This window comes from Colias croceus, chromosome 5 (genome assembly GCF_905220415.1).
Source record: "Colias croceus chromosome 5, ilColCroc2.1".
NCBI classification, from domain to species: Eukaryota; Metazoa; Arthropoda; class Insecta; order Lepidoptera; family Pieridae; genus Colias; species Colias croceus.
Window position 1 is genome coordinate 4,000,620 of NC_059541.1, and position 24,025 is coordinate 4,024,644.

General features: G+C 32.5%; 1 protein-coding gene across 1 annotated transcript; it reads right to left on the minus strand.

Annotated features, from left to right (window-relative positions):
- Positions 1-15,544: 15,544 nt before the first annotated feature.
- LOC123691888 lies at positions 15,545-16,273 on the minus strand. The gene has a single exon (XM_045636474.1). It carries the CDS (start codon positions 16,271-16,273, stop codon positions 15,545-15,547), a length of 729 nt encoding a protein of 242 aa, XP_045492430.1.
- Between the last annotated feature and the right edge of the window lie 7,752 nt (positions 16,274-24,025).

Here is a 24,025-nt window from a genome sequence, read left to right on the forward strand (position 1 = left end):
CAAATAACATCGTATAACTACAAACTAAGCTAAAATTAGTATAACATTTCCTTGCGCCGACAAAGTCTTCCTAATGCTCACGATCATAACACTGTAATTGAACCAATATAGATTACGTATTCCATATAAAATAGACGTCTAATATCACCATTCGATCGGAAAATCCGATATCTTGAGCTGGGACATTGATGAGCGTTTAAATATTCATGAGACGCGACGCTCTGAGCCTCCTGCCGGTACAAATAACGCCTGTCACGACTCACACGTTGCCTAAATATGATATGCGCTTGTAAACATTTATTTTGTTAGCATTGGTGGATGCTTTGTGTAGTTTGATATTCGTATCAATGTTTGTGCATTATTTATTCTGAGTGTGAAAATGTAGTAATAAGGCGTAATCGTGAGTTTGCATGGTACATAACAAGTTTAGAATCAATTATTTTAACTCACGACCAGATAGCAAACAAAATACTGATGAACTGAAATTCTAGAGGTGAAATTAGCGTCTGCCGATCTTCATTTAAAATTGAACAACTTGTGTATTCTGATAAAGACGTCTTTCAATTTTAATTTATGTATCTTCGAATTTGAACGCTGTAAGTTCATAAAGTTTAAGGTGTAAGGATATAAATAGAGTTAGTAAACATTTGTAAAAACTGAAGTTTCTTGTCAAAGCTTGATTACTTATTACATACATGATTTTGCTGTATTAAAAAAGCGAAAATATCTAAATACGTGCGCAAAATTTCACATCATACAATTATTTACTAATAGTTTAATAACTCTACAATTAATTCCTCTACTTGCATTAATGATTAAATTGCACCATTTTATTACTCAATGTTTTAATATTTGACATTTATCATATTTTCCTGTACTCCATAATTACACATCATTAAATGAATAAACTGAGATAGCAATGTAGTTCAAAATCTTTATACACTATTACAAAATTACGCATCTAACTAGATAGATGCAGATGTCTATCCAAGGGATCTCTTGGTACATCGCACTTGCTATTTTATTCAGCCAACTGTTATGAACCGCTCAATTATATCTTTGAACCACGTTCGAGCGTTGATTTATGTTTTAATCAGCGGTGTGTACATAATAAAACCTTATAGAGTGCCTCTTAATTAAATTCTTAGTATACGCCTGTCTACGCCTACGTTAAAGGCATGCGTTTGTTATAAAAAGGTATGTCAGAATTTTGTTGGAAGCTTAATGGGCTTATTAGATATTAGGATTAAAAGCTCATTAAATGTTTCTGAAAATAACGTGAAAGACGTTCTTTTGTGGGAAAATATATATTGGTGTACCTAAATTAAGATATATATAAACTGTGTGTGTGTCATTTATTAAATAATAAAAAACCGTATTTTATTAAATTTAGTTTAAAAATCCTAAGATCCGTCATCGTTCATACACATAAGTCAAATTTCCACACAAACTACAAAAACCCCAAAATTAGAAGCAAGCATCGGGACTTTCAATAAATACATTAAATTTTCAATAAATCGCAATGCGCTAAACGCTCGTAACCTTTGGGAGCCGTTCCCGAAATATTTAAGCACTACTCGTAGTTCGTACTGCACTGAAATTCACTGAGAACTATGGGTATATTAAACACGTACTTGCTCTTAACGTATATTAGAATCCACGCTGTTTATTAAGTTAAATAGAGTCGAATTTATAACGTGGGCTCCTTTTAAATTGAATGTGATTAAGGGCGAGTAGGTTTTAGACTGGTGAATATACAATTAATATTTGGAAAGCAATTTCATTCACTTTTAGGTTCATACTTTGAAGATTATTCTTTAATTAAATAATATATATAAGGAAAAATATATTTTTTGCAAATCATAACCTAAAGTTTATTTTATAATCTGTTAATTTCAATTCAAAACCACAATTATGCAAATTCTACCAATAATTTGCCTTCAATCATTTCATGTTATAAATTTCGTTATCTCTTGACAATGAATAATTAATGAACTGGCAGATAAGCGCAGGCGCAGTAAATGCACTTTTGGATTGTTTCCCCTTTCTCAAGGTTACCAAATGCACCGTTCTATTATATAACAAATACTTCAAATATCGAGAACCGCACCTTCGTGGCCCTGCCCTTAAATTCGATCGGCTGCTGACAATATAAATATTTCTTGCGCAATAGTAGTTTGAATAATTTTGAGACCAATTGTTGCCAATTATAAGGCGATGTGTACACTTGTTCAGTCCTTTTCAAGGACAATCAAATACACATGTGATTTTCGGACAGAAACGAGGATTCTTAATGCAAAAGCATGTAATTTGTCATAGTATAATGGAAGTTTTCAGTACATTTCCGTACCCGAATCGCAGAATATCACAACGTGCGATATGGTTTTCCTGGAAATAAAATTAACAATTACATTTTATGTCAATCGATGATAATTTACAAAACAAAATTGATGTATTGATAATAATGATTCTATCAAATACATCTTTAAACTGTAGAAATAAAAATGTAAAATGAAATTTGCATACAAGCGACCCGCATGCTCTTTAGCTACAACATAGACACTAGCAAAAACTAGTCTTATCTTTTCATGAATGTTATTGTACGAATTTCCAACTGTGAACACCCAGCTTACAGTGCACAACAAAAATATAGGCACAAAACTGCATCCAATTCGGATAGCATAATAATTAAGTAACAGGCGCTCAATCAAGGCTACACGGGTCCTGTACCCTAATAGCTGCCTGAGGTTGTGCAATACGCCTTGTTCCAGTTTCTAAACACTAAAGTCAAAGTACAAATTATTTAGGATTATTGGGCCTTGTATTATGACGGTGATAGAATTTTAACGAAACATGTTGTTAACGAATTTCATGCACGTCTTGTTCCGATTGTGATTAATTGCATTTTGTTTGCAGTCTACACAACATGCCGTGTTAATGTAACGTAACAGTATGCACATTAATGCTTAAATATTAGCATATGTGTGTCAAAATATGTAAGACCTTTTATCATTTTAATTTACAATATATTAGGCAGGTCCAGACACAGTAGCAGTCTCAAGAAGCATTTCCCTAGGCCGAGTAAAGCGGCGTCAGCGCTTTCCACTGTGGATCTGTATGGCTATGCTTATAATTAACAAAAATTTTATCATAATGGAATCTACACACTATGTCGTATCATATTGTAAAAGGAACGTGTCAGGATCAGAAAGTCATACGGTATGCTCTACCTACGAGCCTATGAACGCTCTGTGCATGCCACGTGACGGTGACATCCATACCGATCTAGTAGATAATAATTATTATCTCATACTTTTCAACACAACTTTTTTTAACTGACACCTTCCTGTTACGGTCGTAGCATGTTGCAGTGTATTCGGTAGAGTCCTTTAATACAAATACATTTCTAACATATAATCAGTCAAATGCATAATTATGTTTCACTAAATATACTGTGTCAAGTGTATACAGTATACAACTACAAGCAATTGTACAAAATATTGAACAACATTTCTCGCCTACGAACAGGTGACGCACCTGCTGCTTTGCCATTTGGCATTGTTATTTATTGACTTTCTTATTATTAACTATTCAAACTATTGAATAGTTGGAAACAGTTATAGGAGTACCACTAGATTCTTCTATATTATATAAACACTTATGTCCTGAAAAAATAGCTTAATAAATAAAAATGAAGATTTTTACCAAGCGCAACAAAGTATTTCAAATATACCTGAGTAGGATTTCTTTCCTATCTACCTATTTCATATCATTTTTATCATAACTACCAGAGACTACATCCTAGATATCTCAGATACAACTATATATTGTATACATGTCACAAATAAATATATTCAATAATCGGCATAGAATACCAAACCAATACCATATGGGAGCGTACCCAAAACACTGGCAGCACTGCAAATATTAGCATCCATTGATCAATTCAATTGTATCAATGTGCACGATTATAAGTGGAACTACATACAATTAAGCATGATATTTATTACCAGCATATTCAGTATCAATCAGCAAAACCCATACAAGCCTTTGAAACAGATCTCAGAACCTATTTACCTCTAATTTGAAAATGTCGGCTTGATGAATGAGCCCTCGTTACCCAATAACAATTATTCCGTCGCATTATAATATTAATTAGATAGCATTTAAATCTACACATTCTAAACGTGCCGACCGTTCACAAATACTTTAATATTATAGCTGTATTTGTATGGTTTTAAAGTTTACTAGAACGCGGTAAAATATAGATGCTTAACATATGAGTCAGTTGAAACGAACTTCAAAGTTTCCAGTAGGTAATAGGTGAAACTTGATACCACAAATTCAGTCATTCGTGACTACGTCAACATGCACAGAAGGAGCGATAGTTACCTGGGAGCAAACGCAATTTATGTTTAGGTTTATCTTTAACAAACTTGCGAAGTTATTTATTATAGTGACCTAAGAACTTGGGTATATTTTGTTATAGCGTTTCCAACAAAGGTTAAAGTACTCAGCAAGGATTACAATGCACTTAGCATTGGGCAATTTATATTATTTATTTATTTATTTGACACTTCATTACACACATTGTTTTTATAAAATATAATAGTATATATTATTTAAATTATAAGCAACGTCTTTATTAAATGTTCCTGTGCCAGCTATTATTTACCCACCTTGTTTTAAGCAACGAATTAATAGCACATTAAACTAAGACAAAACGTTTGTCGGGTGCGCCAAATGTAACTAATAAAGATAACGATATTAAGATAAGCACTAATAACTACACATTAAATCAATCACTAAAATTAGTAGCAAAAACGTTGTCAGCGGCTGTTCTAGGTTTCACTATTTCGCAAGTGCAGGTGCCGAACCAAATGAATGAGGACCTACAGCTACTGTAACCATTCATAAATCTTTCAATCATAACTTATGCTATTGACAATACTCACTTTTTGTCCAACCACACCTGAGGTATTAAGAACTACATATTTATAAATGAAGTAATTAACTCTTTATACTATGTAATTAACGAGCGCTGTATAACAAATTATATCGTATTAATTGATTATATTTTAAATGCATATGTTGATGTAAAGGAATTTAAGAATGCAAGAATCGTAATTAAACATCTTTTTGTATTTGAAATCGATTGTATTGTAATTTGATTGTAATGCTATTAACGGTTTCGTAGCAGTCTTATGTAGGTAATGCTGCTGAGATTCAATCTTGGTCAGCTCTTATCTACTAAGTATATAAAAATAAGTCGGGTTTTCCTTCCTGACGGTATCTTTTATAAAAAAAATACCTATTAGCAAACATTTCAGCATATTGATCAATTCAGAATTCGTTGTAACTGCATCTCGAAATTTATATGTATTATATTTCAGTTACTGAAAAAAAAAGTTTTATTAACGTAGTTTTTTAATGACATAAATAAATTAATGAAATACTTAATAATTTGAATGAATTAAGAAGTTCTTATGAAACAAATCTTTGAAATGGATCTAAGTAATTGTGTTTATTAACAATTAAAACCTATGATTACCTAAATCTTAGCTATAAACCACAATAATTAACCTTGCTCCCGTTATAATACTAATAATTTGAGATTGGTCTAAACGTTTCGCAAACAAGCGCAAAATTTAATAATATTCAAATGCCCCAAATATGGTTTCGCACTGATGCAATAAAAAAACACTCTAAACTATGTTCACGAAATAGATTTGACTAATAGTTGTAATGTAGTTAAACAACATTAATCGAAAACATAACTTTCAATATTCAATAACAAGATCACTCAAAATAACTCAGCGTACTCAATACCTATATTGATCAAATGCGAAATTGAAGTCAGAGTAAGTCATCTTTTAAAAATACATGATAATATTATTATAAAGATTTAGGTATATCTAGAAAAATGAAAACACAGTAACCTAAAAAAACCTATTACTATAACTCCTATTATTTATTTTGTTTATATATCTCTCTATGGAATGTGTGTTTTTTTATTTGATTGTTAAGGTTTGAGAAAATGACATCATCTAGTGGAAACGCTTTGAAATTGTGCAATAGTTCGGTTTACCTTAAACGATTTCATGAATACTGTGAGAATGGGGTAAACCAATGAAAATTCCATTCTTAATTAGAAGCTTGGAACAGAAGTTCAATGCTCGAATTTATCATTTAGGTACCTAGGAGTTCTGAATGCTCTGTTATAAAGTTGTATTAAAATGAATTTTAATTTTCCTTTTATAAATTTAAAGACAAACAACTCGCAAGTTTAAACGATAGTTCTTAGTCTTACCTACGAATAAGAAAAACCGTCCTTTATATTTGTTTTAGTATATTATCTATAAGTATTATAATATGAGTACTGTATTCGTTCCATCAAATAAACTATGACCTATCTATCAATTTGTACAACCATGTGAATAATCTATCTAGTATATAAGGGGATAAGCGCATAAGTCACACAATAATTGTCAATAGAGTCGGGAGCTTCCAATCTATCGGATACCAGGAATAGTATAATAGGAAATCCTGCCGTGCCTGCATTGGGGCTCCTTTCCAAAGAGCTATGATAATTACGTTGCGAAACGGAACGGTCCGGTTGTGGGAGTCAATCGACCGACTGTAGGCTAGGAGTCGGACAATATAAGATGTTATATAAGATGTTTTTAATATCATACAACTGTGACAGAATTTAATCTAGCGTATGCGTAAGTCTACATGATAACGAGTCTAATTCGTCAAATATAAAAAAAAACATCTCCGTGATAAATTTACAAAATATTCATTATGTAGTTTGTGGATTTTATATAAATTTCTCACGGTATAGTAAAATTGCAAATAAGTAAAGGCGGATAATAAATAAAATATTCATAGAACTCAAAACAATATACAAAGAATAATAATGTTTTAAAAATATTTCCTACTATATTATTTTGAACAATGATGTTTTTCTCACCAACAAGCCGTACCACTCCAACTCAAACACAGCCGTGAAACTCCCTAAAATAAGAAAAAGTTAAAGTCCTCTAAATTGAATTGGCTCTCACACTATTAATGATAACACAGCACGGCGCGCAGGTTATGTCGCTCCGATACATAGCATAATCTATCGCATGCACTTCCGATCGGAAATATTTGACCGTTTATTTATACGACGTACATTTACTGCCTAAGGCTTTTTAATCGCTATTTTAACTGCTCTGTTTAGCGCACGTGTCGTTGTTTTAATGCAGGCTTAGCGTTCTATGATTGCACTTTCTTGTTCATCGATTAGTGTTATGAACGTGAAGTATTTTTATTCTTGGCAATTAGCTATCATTTTGTATTATTATATGAAGGTATTTTTATTTCAATTGCAAACGCTAGTAGTTGATTCTTTTGCTGATGAAATTATTAATTGGTGTATAGGAGAAGTAAATAATATGGTGTATGGATTTTATATGTACTTATATTATCCTCTTTCACTATTCTGGTGTTTAGCTTAAACATTAGTCAAGACGAATAAACATATTAAGTGTTAAATTAGCCATCAGTGACTCTACCACAAAAATTCAAAATAAAAACGATTTTTAGCACAGTTGGACAGATTATTTATAATAATTGCATATAAGTAAAACGGGTCTATACTTTATATATCGAAAATCAAATTCTTAAAAATACAATGATAGTAATTCATAAAACGAACATAGCTTTTATAACAGAACTGTATTGCTCTAATTTGCAAATGTTTTCGTTTTAATAACAACTGGCACCAATAAATTATTTATGGCCTGCCAAAGCCTTTTCCAGTATTAATGATAAGTGAATTATATTCTTAACTATTGTGCCCTAAAAATGGTATTACAAAAACAATTATTGCATTTACTACATTGAGCTTAACAGGAGCATTTTAAAAGTTCAAGTTTTTTGTTGTGTGGTTAAAATATGCTGGTTTAAACGAAGGTTGTAGTTTAATATTAATGGGCACATACCTTGTAGTACATGACACGAAATGCTATAACAATTAATGAATATTAGTTGTTCTATCAATTCAGCTGGCCAAGGCAAATGAGAAACATGAATTTTAGAAACGCCTTATGTATTTTTTAATGTTTCATGTTTAGGGCGTTGTTACTATTTCCAGAATTTACATTACAATACAATTACATCAATTATTACACGACGTTAATTCAACATAAGGAGTAATAACATTTAAATTTTTCACAAGCAGTTCGTACAATAGTAAACAAATTATGGAAAAGTCTAGTAATGTCATAATTTCATTTCAAACAAGTTCAAACGCTAAAAGGAGAATGGCAAACTCCCATAGGACTCTGGGCCTGATCGTTACACTGATGATTTATGGGTGATTAAATAGATAAAAATATACAGACTCTATGAATATAATAATTATAAATTCAAATTCAAATTATAGATCTTTTCTATGGGATAGCAGAGATATTGGGATATTGATTAAGATCAATTTTGAATATAACGTTACTAAGGCCCTTCTGCCATTAGGTACGATACTTCTAGAATACGATACTCGCGTAGAATACTACTTAGATATTTGCTGGCTACCCGATGCTCGCATATTATGCGACTAAATTCATCATTATTGTGCCTCGTTTTTGTGGACCGACGTTATAATAATAATAATTCATTTATTTATTGCAACAACAGTTAGGTACGTCGTTATGTCGAGCAATCGGCAATTCCAGTGACGAAGAAGCTCTTGCAGTTTTTCTTTTTTATAGAAATAGAAGACGCCAACGTAAGAGTAAGAAGTACTGGATTCATCCATATATTGAAAGAAACATAAATTGTAGAGTTTTTGTAGCCGAACGAGAACTACAACATGATGATTAGATATTTTTATCTTTCTAACGAAAAGATACGCGCGAGAGTCGAGACGCGATGCAAAAGCGATCGACACGGTGAGTAGTGCTATACTAGTCGCGGACGTGTAGGATACCAGTAGCGTAGTGTGCGAGCCTACATAAAAATGTATGTGAGATACTCCGCGGCGACTAGTCTCCGAGACTTGCAGGATACTTGAATCGCCTATGCGTATCGTAATGGGAGAAGGGCCTAAAACTTCACTCAAATGTCAAACAACAAACATAAACAAATCACTCATAACTGACACAATTATGATTAATAATTTGACATTTTATTATTGGCCAGCTACCTAAATAAAAATGTTATAATTATTATTGATTAAGTAAAACATGTTTATATTTTATAGAATGATCTAAATAAATTAAGATATGTGTTAAAAATAAGTTAAGTTTTGCTTCTGATTTATAAAGCATTTGAATTCAATAAAATTAAAAATAAAATATAGACATTCATTCGTATTAATCGATATATTCGACTTTTTTACTCCTGACAACACTGACAATCTCTGCTTGATAAGACCCACAAAGACCGGTAGTCATAGAAATCTAAATATCAATGCCGGTAGTGAACACATTATCTTTTTTTTCAAAGATTTGTTTTCCCATAGAATCAGGAGTAAATATTTTACCAAGAATTACTAAAAATAATATAATGAATTTTAAATATAATATTATGATTTCTGTAACAGTTAGGCCCAGTTTCGCCATTCTCCTTTAGTTGAAAATGTTTCTTTTGTGTAAATCTTGTTTCTACTAAAATAAGATAATATTATTATTAATACGTCCTGGATCTGTTTGCAAGAGTATCATATAAATAAATAACTCGAATCGACAGGGCATTAAAACATTTGACATGCATTTTCGGTATACCACACAAGAGGTCAAGGTACTTCATTATGCCCATTAAATTACACATTTTCCCCTTGAATAATTAAATTTAAACTGTATTTTTATAATTATTTGAACTAAATAAAAAAAAATAATTATTTACAACATAGTTCAAATCAAAGGAGAAGGATCTGAATTCGACTATAATATTTAGGGTTTATTACCTCAGAACTTTCGACTGAGTGAACCGATTTTGATATTTTTTTTCCTTGGTCTTCCTTTGGTCCCATTCAAATTAAGGTTTGTTTTTTTTTAAATATATCATGTAATCATACGTCTAGCCATAAATAGAGAAGAATCCCAATAGCCCGCAGAAGCATTCAAATGTATACAAGCACATTGTACCAAAGGCTCGAAGTTATCGGGAAGTTGGCCAGTTAATATAAGCTGGTGGATGTCGGGAGCAGAGGGAAACTTGCACGGATTGTGCCTACTGATCGCAACTATGTTTGTGATGGCTTGATGTTTCTATTAAGGCTTCAGCTTTAAGGCACGTATTATATATATAGCAGTTAGCAGAACAATTTCCTGGAACAAGTCTACGAGTAGGTATATAATGAGTATATCAGAATAAAATGTTATAAAATAATAAATTTATAGTCATGTCATTAAATAAGCAATGAAGATGTAATTTTGTGGTTATATTTCGCTTATAATATACGTTTATGATAAAAAGAATTTATTCATTCATCCTGACGTTATATCTTTTTCAGCAAATGTGGCTGGATTGGTTTGATACATTCACGAATTGGAGTGGAATCGATTGTTATTTTCAATTTATAATAATACAATTGGTTAAATTATTATGTTTCTGCTCTTTTTGATGTTAATTTTGATGAGTCACAATAATTTTACTTAGGTAAAGGTAAGTTCTGTCCTAAGCGTCGAGAATTTAATTTGACTTCGTTTTTTTCTATAATTCATCGCATCAAAAAATTTACACCCTAATCAGCTTTTTATTTACACAATACTTTTACTAACTAATTCAGCGCCTTCTTATACATAATTGATAAAATCTAAACAATCAATTGAATTGTACCAATAAACACAAATAGGTCGATCTAAAGCAATTTCAAATCCAGCTACCCATAAATAGGTTTGAATTCCCAGCTTTTATTGCAGAGTTATATACAAATTTCTTAATTAAGAACACTTTATTCAAGTAAAGTATCTCTTAATACAGCGAGAGTGTAATCTTTTAAGCGCTGAATGAAATAGCGAACAGGTCTAAGTTCTTGTTAAAATATTAACGGAATTAGTAAAATTAAATTGCTTCCCTCGCTTCATTTTACTGAAGCCGGAAAACTTCAAGCAGATTCGGCTTAATTTATCTATTGACTTTTTAAGTGCTGTTAAAATAGATATTTGTAAGTTTTGAAAATTCTATATCTTCTTAAAATTATATCTAAATTACCTAAATACATCAAGTATACCTACTTATTACAGCATAAATAAAAAAAATGAAAAATTATCACATACAAAATAAGAATACCTACGAATATGATTAGAGTCGTAGGTAGGTAGGTACTATAAAGTAAAAATATCAACAACAATATTGTACCAAATTTCTTTAAAGCAAAATCAAATGACTATAATAATTAAAAATTAAAAAATTAAAAATCTTTATTAACAAAAACACATTTAAACATTACATTGATAATATTAAGATCATAACAGTAGGATTAGTTTACAGAGTGCAGTGATATCCAAACTAGGCTATTGCCTGTATCTTGGATATCAGAAACGGTATACAGGTCCCTTTATATGGCGAATTATATTGTATAGTATAAAAATTATGATAACTAAAAAGGAGTGTGTTTGTGGAGTGAAAAGGTGTGTGGGTGAGAGTGTGTGTGGGAGCGTGTGTGTATGGGTGTGTGTGGGAGTGTGTGTATGGGTGAGTGTGTTAATGTGTAAGTACGTGCATAGGAACCAACATTAAAAATATTATTTAGTGTACATATTATAACTGTTCCAATTTTGTTTCTTACAAAGATTTCAGTTGAGGTTTACCTTTGTTTTAGTTTTAGTTAATCCTTATGTTTTAAACTAGATCTTCGGTATCGCTGTAAGAGAGTTCGTAAAGCCAAGATTTCGTTATTTTATTGCATTTATTCATATTACAGTACTTCAGAGATTTTATTTTACAAACATTATTGTAGGTGTGAATGAGTGAGTAAGCTGGGCTGCGTCTGGCTAGTTTTGTGTTGTATGCAGGAAGTGGGATACGGAATGTTCTTTTCTTTAGTAGATCTTTGTAATCAGGTCGCGAAACTATCGACTTGTGTGTTAAGCTTACAGCTGATAAAACGTATAATTGTCGAACACGAAGTACTTTAAACTCCCGATACAGTTCGTTCGTAGGGAATCGGAAAGGCTTGTTCAGTGACACTTTGATTAGTGCACGTTGAGCTCTCTCCAACTGCATGAGGTGAGTTTTGGCAGCACTACCCCAGACTGAGATGCTATAATTTATTACAGATTGGCACAGAGACATGTATACTTGTCTTAGAATTTTTGGAGGGGTGCAGTTACGAAGTTTCTTCATTATGAAGATGAGTTTTTTTTACTTTTGATGATACTTCTGTTAAGTGTTGGTGAAAGTTTAGGTTGGTGTCTAGGGTAACTCCTAAATATTTTATTGAGGGAGTGGTTTCAATGTGATGACAATTACATGTTGAATGAATGAATTTGGGGCTGGTGCAGGAATGAAGTTGGAGAGACTGGTTGGGGAGAAGTCTGGGGTTCGCAGATTTTGAAAAGGGTAAATATTTGGTTTTATTGGAATTTAAAGTGAGTAGATTTTTGTTAAGGGCTTTTGTTATGGTTAATAATCCTGATTCTGCGAACCTGTACGTTTGTTCCCAGTCCGCGCCATGAAAAATTAGAGCAGTGTCATCGGCGTAAGCAATTATGTGGGAGTTTTCTAAAGTCATTTTAAGGATGTCATTGATGTAAATGATAAAAAGGGTTGGACCGAGAACGCTTCCCTGTGGGACACCAAATTCTATTTTTAGTTCGGAGCTAAGTTTATTATCAATTTTTATGCGTTGCATGCGGTCAGTTAAATAGCTCCTAAACCAGTTTAATGACGTGCCTCTAACTCCATTTGCCTCCAGTTTCTTTATGAGTAATCCATGTGATATTGTGTCAAACGCTTTCGCCAGATCTAAAAAGACACTTAGACAGCAGTGTCCGTTTTCTGAGTGCAAGGATATGAGATTGGACAGTAGGGAAATTGCATGATCAGTGGATTTGTTTCTTCGAAAACCGAATTGATTGTTTGAAATTAGTTGATATTTCTCTAAGTAAGAGGTCAGTTTGTTGTTAACAATTTTTTCAAGTGCTTTACCAAGTATGCTTAAAAGAGCTATGGGTCTGTAGTTTTCTGGGAGGCTTTTTGTTCCATTTTTGTAAATTGGTATCACAACTGCGGTTTTCCAGCAATCTGGAAACACTCCGGATTCTATACTTAGATTGAATATGTGTGTAAGAGGAGTGATAATTTCAGGAAGAATGACCTTAATCGTACGGACTGTGAGCTTATCCAAACCGGGGGAGCCGTCATTATTCATGCTAATTATTGTTTTACGTACTTCTATTTCGTCGGTCGGGGAGAGAAAAAAGGATTGCGATGCTGAGCTATGTAATTCATAAGAATTTATTAGTGCTTCTTGCGATATATTTAGTTTATGCAGGATTCGATCAGCTAAAGTTTTCCCGACCGTGGTAAAATATTTATTACAGTTGTTAAGAGAAGTATTTATGTTATTACTAACTTGGAGTAGTTCCATCGGAGGGTTGGAGTGATTTGTGGTTTGACTTATATTTTTAATGGTTTTCCATAGTAATTTTGGGTTAGATTTGTTCTGTTCTATAAGTGTGCTGTTGTATTGTGTTTTGACATTTCGAAGTATTTTATTGCAGAAGTTTCTGTATCTTTTATAAATGAGTTGGCGTGTTAGATCACCAGGATGTAGTTTGGTATCTTTATGTAATTTATCTCTATGTGTTATGCATCGAATTAAACCCGGGGTGATCCAAGGCTTTAGGATTGTTCGTCTGCGGCTTACTTTAATTTTGACCGAGTGTTTTTCAATGGTGGTAGTTAATATATTATAAAAAGAGGAGGATGCATCATTGACTTGTGTATACGAAAGAGTTTCCTTCCAATTAGTATTTCTTAGTGAAGTTATGAGGGCGTCTGTGTCAATCTTCGTACGCCATCGTGGTAGTTTTTGTGGTTGCTTTGAGTTTCCTACATGAGCTATGACAATATCATGATCGGTGATACTCGATTTACATATTGCACCATAAAGTTTACCGGTTGCTTTGATGAAAATGTGATCGAGACACGTATTACCCCGTGTGGGTTTTGTGATAGAGGGAAGCAAACAATGTGACGACATGATACAAAGATAATCCATAGATTCTTGAGATGCTGAGTAACAAATATCAATGTTTAAATCGCCAGCCACTATCGCAGTAGGTTTGTTACTTAATGTATGAAGCAGAGTGTCTAAAGAAGAGAGAAACGATGTGTTAACCGGAATGGATGGGGTGCGATAGATTCCTAGTAGCGAGATCTTATGATTAATAATTATCTTTAGGCAATCTGCATTTGTGAGTGAGGAGTGTTCTACAACTGAATTGTGGCATTCTTTAATGAATATTACTACACCACCCGATTTATTTATCTGGTGAGAAGAACGAAACGAATTGTAGCCTGGTAAATTGTCAATTATAGTATTTTCACTTAACCAGCATTCTGTCAAAATTACAGCATCAAATTTATAATGGAACCTACTTAAGTTTAAAACAAAATCATCGAAATTTCGTTGTATGCTTCTAATATTCAAAGATAACACTTAAAATCCGCTTGCTTTAGGTTTCAAGTTAGAGTTATTGAATTTTTCTATAGACTGGTAGGGATGACATTCGATTGAAATGGATTCATCTAATTCATCAGTTACATTAATTAGTGACATGTTAAAGAGGTGAATTTATAACGACAAGGTTTTTTTCTTATATATATTTTGTCATCCCTATAATGCGCTTGAGCATACTTATGGTGATTAATATTATGTGTGTGATTACGAATGCAACGTATTGATGGTAGTGGTAGAAGGTGAGTGTGTGTGTGAGTTATGTGATGTGTAATGTGTGTATTGTAAGTAGTGTGTTTACATATTTTTAATAATTGGAAAGTTACAGTAAGAATAAAAGTGAAAGAAATAATAAAATTAGAAATAAAAATAGTTACATTCTCATAATATAACAAAATTAAAAACAAAATAAATATTTTATATATCGTGCGTTTTGACTTTTGGTTCGCACAGATAAGTGAAGTTTTTAAACAAAGAGTATTAAAACTAAAAATAAAAACAATTGCATTGTCATATAGCGAAGTTAAAAACAAAATATACATTCTATTTAACATGCGTTTTGTCTTTTGGTTCGCACAGACATGTAAAGTCTTTAAACAAAGAGTAGTTGTAAAAATAGTTATCGTTCTTATTATATTAATTACATACAAGCTTATTGTCGATTTTAACAAATTATTTACCTCAGAATTTATCTTAATTATATTAATAAAATTAATGAACTTACAATAAATTAAATAAAAAATACGTTTGTGATAGAATATTATACATAATGGGAAGGATAGTACTATTTCAAATGTTGTACGAGTTTCTAGACAGAAAATATTATATTTAAAATTTTTATACCAATTAAAAAAGTATGATATGCGAGTGAGTTTACGAGATTGTTTGATTATTATTAAACGCGTTGTGCAGCTGGTGAAGATCTTCTTGTTTCTTGATGGCGATTGCTGGGTTGCCCTCTTGTTTACGTATGTAAACCACGCCGTTTTTAATCCAACAGTACTTGTAACCACATGCCTTTGTTTGTTGCCGAGCAGCACGAAATAAGTGTCTGTTTTCCTGCGTGAGCCGTTCATTGAAATAAATATCTGTATTTTTGTATGCTGCTGAACCAAGTCCCATGTCTTGAGCGTTAAAGGAGCGCTGCTTCATTTTACCAACTTTTAAAAATTCGTCCCGTTTATTACGACTCAAAAATCGGGCTATTAAAGGTCGAGGTGGCTGTTGTGAGTTGTCTTCGGCGTTGTCAATATTTTGTGAGTGCTTCCGCGGGGGGCCCGCGCGGATGGTGAAATCTAAGTCATATTCTTCTATAGGAATACCTAGTTTTTGGGAGATAACGCGGAATGTATGTGCGGGGTTTTCATTCGGAGTTTCTGGAACGCCTACAATTTCTACTTCATTGCGGAGCTGAGATTGTGCGTTAGTATTCAAGCGGTCTTTAATTTCAGTGATTGCATATTCTAACGTAAGAATTCGTTTTTCTTGACGTTCCAACTTAGTGTCGTACTCATCAAGACGTAGGTTACATTTCTCAATATGGTCAGTAAGGGACATCATTTGGGATTTGATTTCTCCAACAGTTTCTCTGATTAACCTCATCTCGTGAACGATAGCACTGATTGACGCGTCTTTTGAGACATCAGATGAGCAAGTGAGGGGGGTGTTGATATTACTTAGTGTATAGTTGGAGTCTTTCGTCAAGGTTGGAGTCTTGTTTGAATGTTTGGCATCACAAAGTGAGCATAACCAGTTCAGTTTAATGTCTTCGGATATTTTTTTAAAGTCTGTTATATTAGCACATATTGAGTGAAAGTTTTGTGAACATATAGAGCATTTAATATGATGTTGATTTATTCTTATTATTTTATTACACGCTCCGCAGTTACAAGCCATGTTTTTAAATAATATTTTGTTTCAATTCTATTAATAGAATAACAGTTACTCAAAATTCCTTACTTTTGTAGCGACGCTTCTAATCTGCGACGGATTATTTTCGAAAATAAGAGTCCGTCTCTTTCCCTCGAGGTGAAGTGTGGTGAGGTGGAGCCGCGCGCCGCGACAAATTCGAAGAATATAATTTTTAAATTATTTTAAAATGACGTAAAACACTTCTGCACTTTTACGCAATTTTGATACTTATGACATGAATTTGTAAGACTGTTATGCTGTGAGACAATTTTTTAATAACAGGGACACAAAAAATACGTCCTATCCCTGGAGAGTCTAAAAACCGAATAATAATATATCCAATTCTTACCATTTAGATACTAGATATATCACAAACGTGTCACGTGTGATGTTATTATTATGTAATCATTACATAATAGCTAATAATAAACCATCATTATATAAATCATTTATAAATAACTTGTATCTATAATTTACAATACACATTGCTATAATAATAACTTACAACTTCATAATAATATTTCTAACAAAATATGTATTAAAAGGGATATTAATTACATAGCGTAATAAACGACACATTGCAATAAAATAAACATACCTTTTAAAGGATATTCACGTAACATATTTTACGCGAAGATTAGATTATATTTATGTTTTGATTGTATCAGTACATAATTATGCGAGGATGAACGTATTGTATTATAATAATACAGTAATGATCGTCGTAGCATAGTATAAAGAAAACAAGTAGGCCGTCTCCCGGCGTTTAGGGGTGCACGGTACATATACTCGCGAGACGCAGGATTTTCACTTGTCACATTGATATTTTAAATAATTGTAAAAACAAACACCGACCGCCGAACGGCGTTGAGTGCGTGTGTCAAGCTTGCGTACGTATATCAACGGGGCTATGCGCATACATATACAAACGGCGCGATGTACCTTTGTTCGAAGACAACTTACTTGTTCTCTTTATACTATGGGCGTAGTGTATAATCTCTTTAATGAGGCTGTATAATTTTAAAGTTGCCTCCATACTATGGAACAACGTTAGCTCATTAGTATAAGATGTGTACTCAGGATTAATTCTATACAAACGAGGACTCCTAGGAATTTCTGAAATACAAGATATACTCATATTTTTCGCCTTACGTTAATTGGTCGTGCTATAAAGGTTTATCTGGTTGTTTCCGAAGACAACGCTTTGTTTGAAATTGTAGGTATACATTATACAATTAAAATTCATTCTTGCACTCTATTAAAATATAAGGAATTCTTGGAAACGTGAGAGCGTTGTAGGTTTCTCTCATTGTTTGGATTGCCGTAGACAATCAATTACGTACTTATTTCCTTTAGTGAATCAAAATATTTAAAAGATTAATAGTTTTACAAATAGCACGAAAAAATTAAACTCTTGAATGAAAATATAAAACGCAAGTTAATATAATTCTAAAATTATATACATCTGTTGTTCAATTCCAATTATAAAAGCAAAAACAGTTCATAAATTAAAACATTTTCAATAAACACTACTAACCTCTTTAAATAATTAAAAAAGCTACGAATGCTTAGAAAAGTCGCATATAACTTGTTCTAATTAAATGAAGCAATATTAATGTGTTCTCATTTATTAAAACGCAGAGGAGCAATCAACTAATTGATGTGCATAAAATATAATTATAAAGGTATATGAGATAATTATTAAGAGCAAGCTGGGTCAGTCGTGCACTGGATGTCATGTGTGTGTCACAACAGAGAAATATTTGGTCACAGCGCGAAAGTAAAGGCGCGTTCACATTAGACTTATTAGAGACTATTCATAAACATTGGCTTATTTATAACAGAGATATTGTTTATTGTGCATAATATTCTTTTTTAACATTATAATGTAAATAGGCTTAACTGCTTCATGGGTTAATGCTTTAAGCAAAATAGTAAAAAAACAATTATAAATCGTGAAAAAGACATTTTAAATCATTCTCTACTTTTTTATAAAAGGTAGATAAAAAGAACGTTTTCTTTCCGATTAACAGGTCAAAACTGAGCTATGTATCGATGAATTTATTCGTATTTGTATATATCGTATTTTGTTTACAAAGTTTATTTTTCTTGATGTGATATAAATGATCAAATTTAATATTACAAATATGACGGTAGCCCAGTGTGACTGCAGCCTACATACACTAATTTCACTCAATATCGAGTATTTCACTGAAGTATGTCAATTACATCAATGTAAAGTCAATTAATTACAAAACATCTTCAGAATTTATCAATATTACATTCTAAGATGCCTTTCACTTGTAAATAATGCAACATATTAACTAATATGTATTAACTATCGTATGAAGGAGATTATTTTTAAACTGTAAACATAAAAAAAAACTTCTAAACAAGAAATTTTATGACGAAGCGATGCCTATCATATCTCATTTTGTAATCGGAAGGAAAATATTATAATCCATATTATTGGCTTGCAAAAACGTGTTCAAGCTTTTTCATTGTCTATTTTTAATAGCCATTATTTACCTATATAAAAATATTCTAATAGTAGCGGAAAAATAGAGAACATTTTAATAAGCCTACACGTGCCTACAACAATAAGAAACTCCTACGTAATATAAACAATAACTTCCCAATTACCAAGCTTAACTGATTTATATAAAGCTTTAAGTTTTTAATATCTTGTACTGCCGTATATAAATAAAACTTGACCCGTTTTCTAAGCAATAAAAATATCTCACTCGGTAAGTATAATTTTATTGGAAAAAATTAAAATGGGTAAAGGAATATTTTTATATTTCTATGTTATAAATATTCATTGATTGAAGAAAATAATTCAATTTCGTTACTAATAAGTAAAAGTTAATGGCGACCTTTAACATTTCAAATGCCCTTCCCATAGAAATAATAATAAAACATGCACTTGGAAGTTACTGGGTCACGTTCCTAGCATAATTATGTAGGTCAAGAAATGTATTTCCGACGGCAATCCTTTACATCCTAATATAGAACTTCACCTTTTCAATTGACGCCGTACAATATTATTGCCTCATAATGTATTTTATGGAATGTGTGTATCATTAACCGACTTCAAAAAAAAAGGAGGAGGTTATCAATTCGGCCGGTATATTTTTTTTTTTTTTTTTTTTTTTATGTATGTACACCGATTACTCCGAGGTTTCTGAACCGATTTACGTGATTCTTTTTTTGTTCGATGCAGGATGGTGTCGAATTGGTCCCATAAAAATTTTATTCGGCTAGGCCCAGTAGTTTTTATTTTATGAGCATTTTTGTCTGTACTCGATGACTTAATTGGAATGTAGCAAGTAACTTTGATTCACTTCCCGGTAACCGATTGAGCTGAAATTTTGTATAAGTGTGTAAATTGGATAGCGATGAAACATTATCATGACATAGAGCTGATTTGATGATGGAATCGGAAGGTGGCCATAGGAACTCAGTAATATATTGACTCAACTTTATCGAGTTTGGGCTCGTTTGATTCGTGTTGAAAATTACACTAAAAAAAGTATTAAATAAAATCGCCAAACACTAAGCCCTTAGTATTAAGCCCGTGCACCGACATCAAACCTATTTAATAAATAGCACATCTAAATAATATGTAGTAATTAATAATATCAAATCTTTTTTATTTTTTACTTTTCCGTTTTTGAAGTCGGTTGTTTTTAACGCAGTTAATTTTTTGTTACAATAATTTTTCAATTTTTAACCGACTTCAAAAAAGGAGGAGGTTATCAATTCGGCTGGTATGTTTTTTTTATGTATGTACACCGATTACTCCGAGGTTTCTAAACCGATTTACGTGATTATTTTTTGTTCGATGCGGGATGGTGTCGAATTGGTCCCATAAAAATTTTATTCGGATAGGCCCAGTAGTTTTTATTTTATGAGCATTTTTGTCTGTATTTGTAAATGTTGCAAGTGCAAGTTTGAAGTCGGTTGTTTTTAACGCAGTTATATTTTATTCATAAAATTTGATCAAGATAATATCTTTCTGCTGCATATTCATTGTATACTACGAATCCTTTACGAATAGGTAACAGAATTCTGCGCAAGCATCAAAGCAGAGAGCTTCTGTATTCCATGATATACAGTATTTGTTTGAAGTAAGCTCGATTTAGCGCCCGTATACCCCCATATGCAGATTTACTCTCTACTTATACGAAAGATTATTCCAACTAGTTCTCACTGTAAATGTGGTGCTGGAAACTTTATGATCGTAACGATCTTTCGCTTTATACCGTCTCAAAGAATTCTAAACATTGATCTGGGAACTACTGCTATTGACCCCGGGAATCAATAAAATAGCAATCCATTTCGAGCGAGTTCCTTAGCATTCATTAATTCTTACTAGATTCGCCAAGAGTCGGTCTTAAATAGCAGAGTGAATGAGTTTGAACGACAATAAAGAAATCAATTGATTGTGTTCCCGAGAAGTTTGTGAGCCTTTTAAAAGTCGAAGCAAATGAAATTGGTGTTCATGACACTAAAGCTAAAGATTAAAAACTCTGTGTATAGCTTTAATCCACTTGAAAGACATCTACGTGTTTATTTTGACCAACTGATAAATTTATCCCTAAATATTATACCTATGCTAGTCATAGGATTACGACTTAAGGATAGCGTTACACATATGTAATGACAGATAACTTTTATCTATGTCAGGTTACACCCTTGTGGCTCCGCTCCTATTGGTCTTAGCGTGATGATATAGATTCCTTCCTCGATAAGTGGGCTATCTAACGCCGAGATAATTTTTCAAAGCGGAGCAGTAGTTCCCGAGATTAGCGCGTTCAAACAAACAAAACCTTCAGCTTTATAATATTAGTAAGTATATATTAGTATAGATAAAACAAAAAACATTTTTTTTCCAATAAACATCTACTTTTAACCAATCACTTATATTGCTATGCACTGACCCGTATTCCCGCTCCCAGCTTAAAAAATAGCTCACGTATGTAGCAAATAGCAAGTAAACAGCGCTGCCACAACAGGCAGCTACGTCGTTTGCAAAGCAGCCGACAAAGTCCCGTCTCAGGGCACGGCTGGTCACTCCAAATTAAGGTTCGCACCGAAATATCCACTTCACTAGCGCAAACAATTTTAAAAGTTGGCTACATTTTTGCTTGTAAGCGTTTTAGTTCTAACAGGTTACAGCTTTTTGAATAAAGACGTGACGTGACGTTGTTAAAAGTTTCAGTGAATATCGAACCTTTGTAATACTGCTGAAAGGAACATTTGAGTGGCTTTGGAACTTATATTTCATAAGCTCTCTTTCTATTTTCGACAGTTAAAGCATTCATTAAATCAAACATATCCAAGGTTAGGTACACATGCAATGTATTTCTCATTACACTACTCAAAAACATTATTTTAAACAGGTTAACAATACTTTAGTTATTTATTATTGCCGCAATAAAATTGTCGAATAAGTTTTGGCCAGAATTGTGAATCTACAAATAAGCTGTAGTCGATGAAATGTTGGCATCGCTTTCGGTTTATGAAGGGGCTACCAGTGATATATAAGGCAGTTTCAACTTTGAAGAAAGTTCCCGAGAATCATATTACTTACTAGCTAAATTCCAAACGTTATTTTTCATCTCTTATATTTTGGTTCACATATAGTATACTAGCTTTCCACCCGCGGTATCGCCCGCGCAGTCAAAGAAAATCCCGCACAGTTCCCGTTCCCGTGGGATTTCCGGGATAAAACCTATCCTATGTCCTTTCTCGGGTATCAAAATATCTCTATACCAAATTGCATGCAAATTGGTTCAGTAGTTAAGGCGTGATTGAGTAACAGACAGACAGACAGACAGAGTTACTTTCGCATTTATAATATTAGTATGGATACGAACATGTTACAGTTTTTATTGTGAGCAAATTGACATTTTGCAACATTAATGAGTCAGATAAATCTTGTAATTAATTTTAAATTTTAATACATCTATAATACTTTATTAAATAAACCTATAAAATGCATAGGACATAGGTATATAATTTTTTTTTCTTAATAATTAATTATAAATACCTACATCCATTGCAAACGTATAAACCAATATTATTGTTTAGTTTTGTGGTGACGTGATTGAAACAATGTACAAAAGCAACTTTTATAATAATATTATTGCAAAAATAGAGAAGTATGTTTCCGACAATAAAGTGGCTGGACTCGAGAACAAATTATAACTTGCTCAACGAATACAGCACAATTGCAATGTATTAAACCGTACAAAATCTGATGATAAAGTTAATGTTGTATTCATGTTTTCATTTTAAATAATAGCAAGGATACTATCGTTTTAATTGCAGTTTTATCTTTCTGTGGTGTTTTTTAACATTTGATTTTAAAACAGATAGGTAGGTAAATAAAATTATAGCAGTTACAATTCACATAATTTCAAATAGAATAATGCGCTATTGACACAAAGCGGAGAATGGACTGTAAATAAATAGATTATTTGATTCGCGTAATATTTAACACCATTTACACAGGAATTTGGCGGCGCTCCAAACTCTATTATGTAACATACGATTCAAACGGCGAAAATCATTAATCGGTTCAATTGTGCGAATCTCTTTGACATGATCCGGGGAAAGTTTGTATGCAAAAGTCCTCAACTCCTTCCCCGATTGAATTGTCTACTGGCGAAGTTTGATAGCTTTTAGTAATGTAGTTAGATATGATTTCGTGTGTGTGATAAATTATGGCTCCCTCGCCGTGAGCAATTCTAGACACGATATGCTTTGTTACAGAACTTTAGTGCGTTCACGTAATTCTGAATTTGGCAAAGCTGAAGGTTACCCTTGATTAGTGCCAAATAGAGAGCTTGAGATTAATGGGATTTATTTACTTGTCCAGTAAATGGTATAATTGATAATTGTTGTACCTGCCAATCATTGCTTTTGTAAACGATTAGATTTACCAATCAGTAAAAATTAGAGATAACATTTTGCGCAAGAGGTTTATTATGAAATAATGAAACACTTTAAAACAATAGAAGAAAAATTTGAAAATAAACTACAGATGCAGAAAAAGCTTTCGACGACTGCAAACCGTTCAAAAAACCCTAAAATACAGCTGATATCAAAGATGTTGGCAAATTGGATGTTGACAATATTTGAGCAAATTATCAAAGGCGCTTCAAGCACGGATAGAACAGATGCAAGGTATTGAGTCGTGTCGCAGGATAGTTCAAAGGGCTTCATCTGGTATCAGCTTTGCTTGTGACTGTGCCGTGCGAACTGTGACTCAGGCTGGTTGGCGTGTGGTACAAGTGGCTGGGTTGTATTGTTATTGAATCTTCGAAACGAAGTAATCTGTGTTATTTATTTTTAGTGCGTTGTAAGCTTATGAGATTTGATGATGAGACAGACGTATGTTGTTGTGTTTCTGCGTCTATCTTAATTAATAATTCA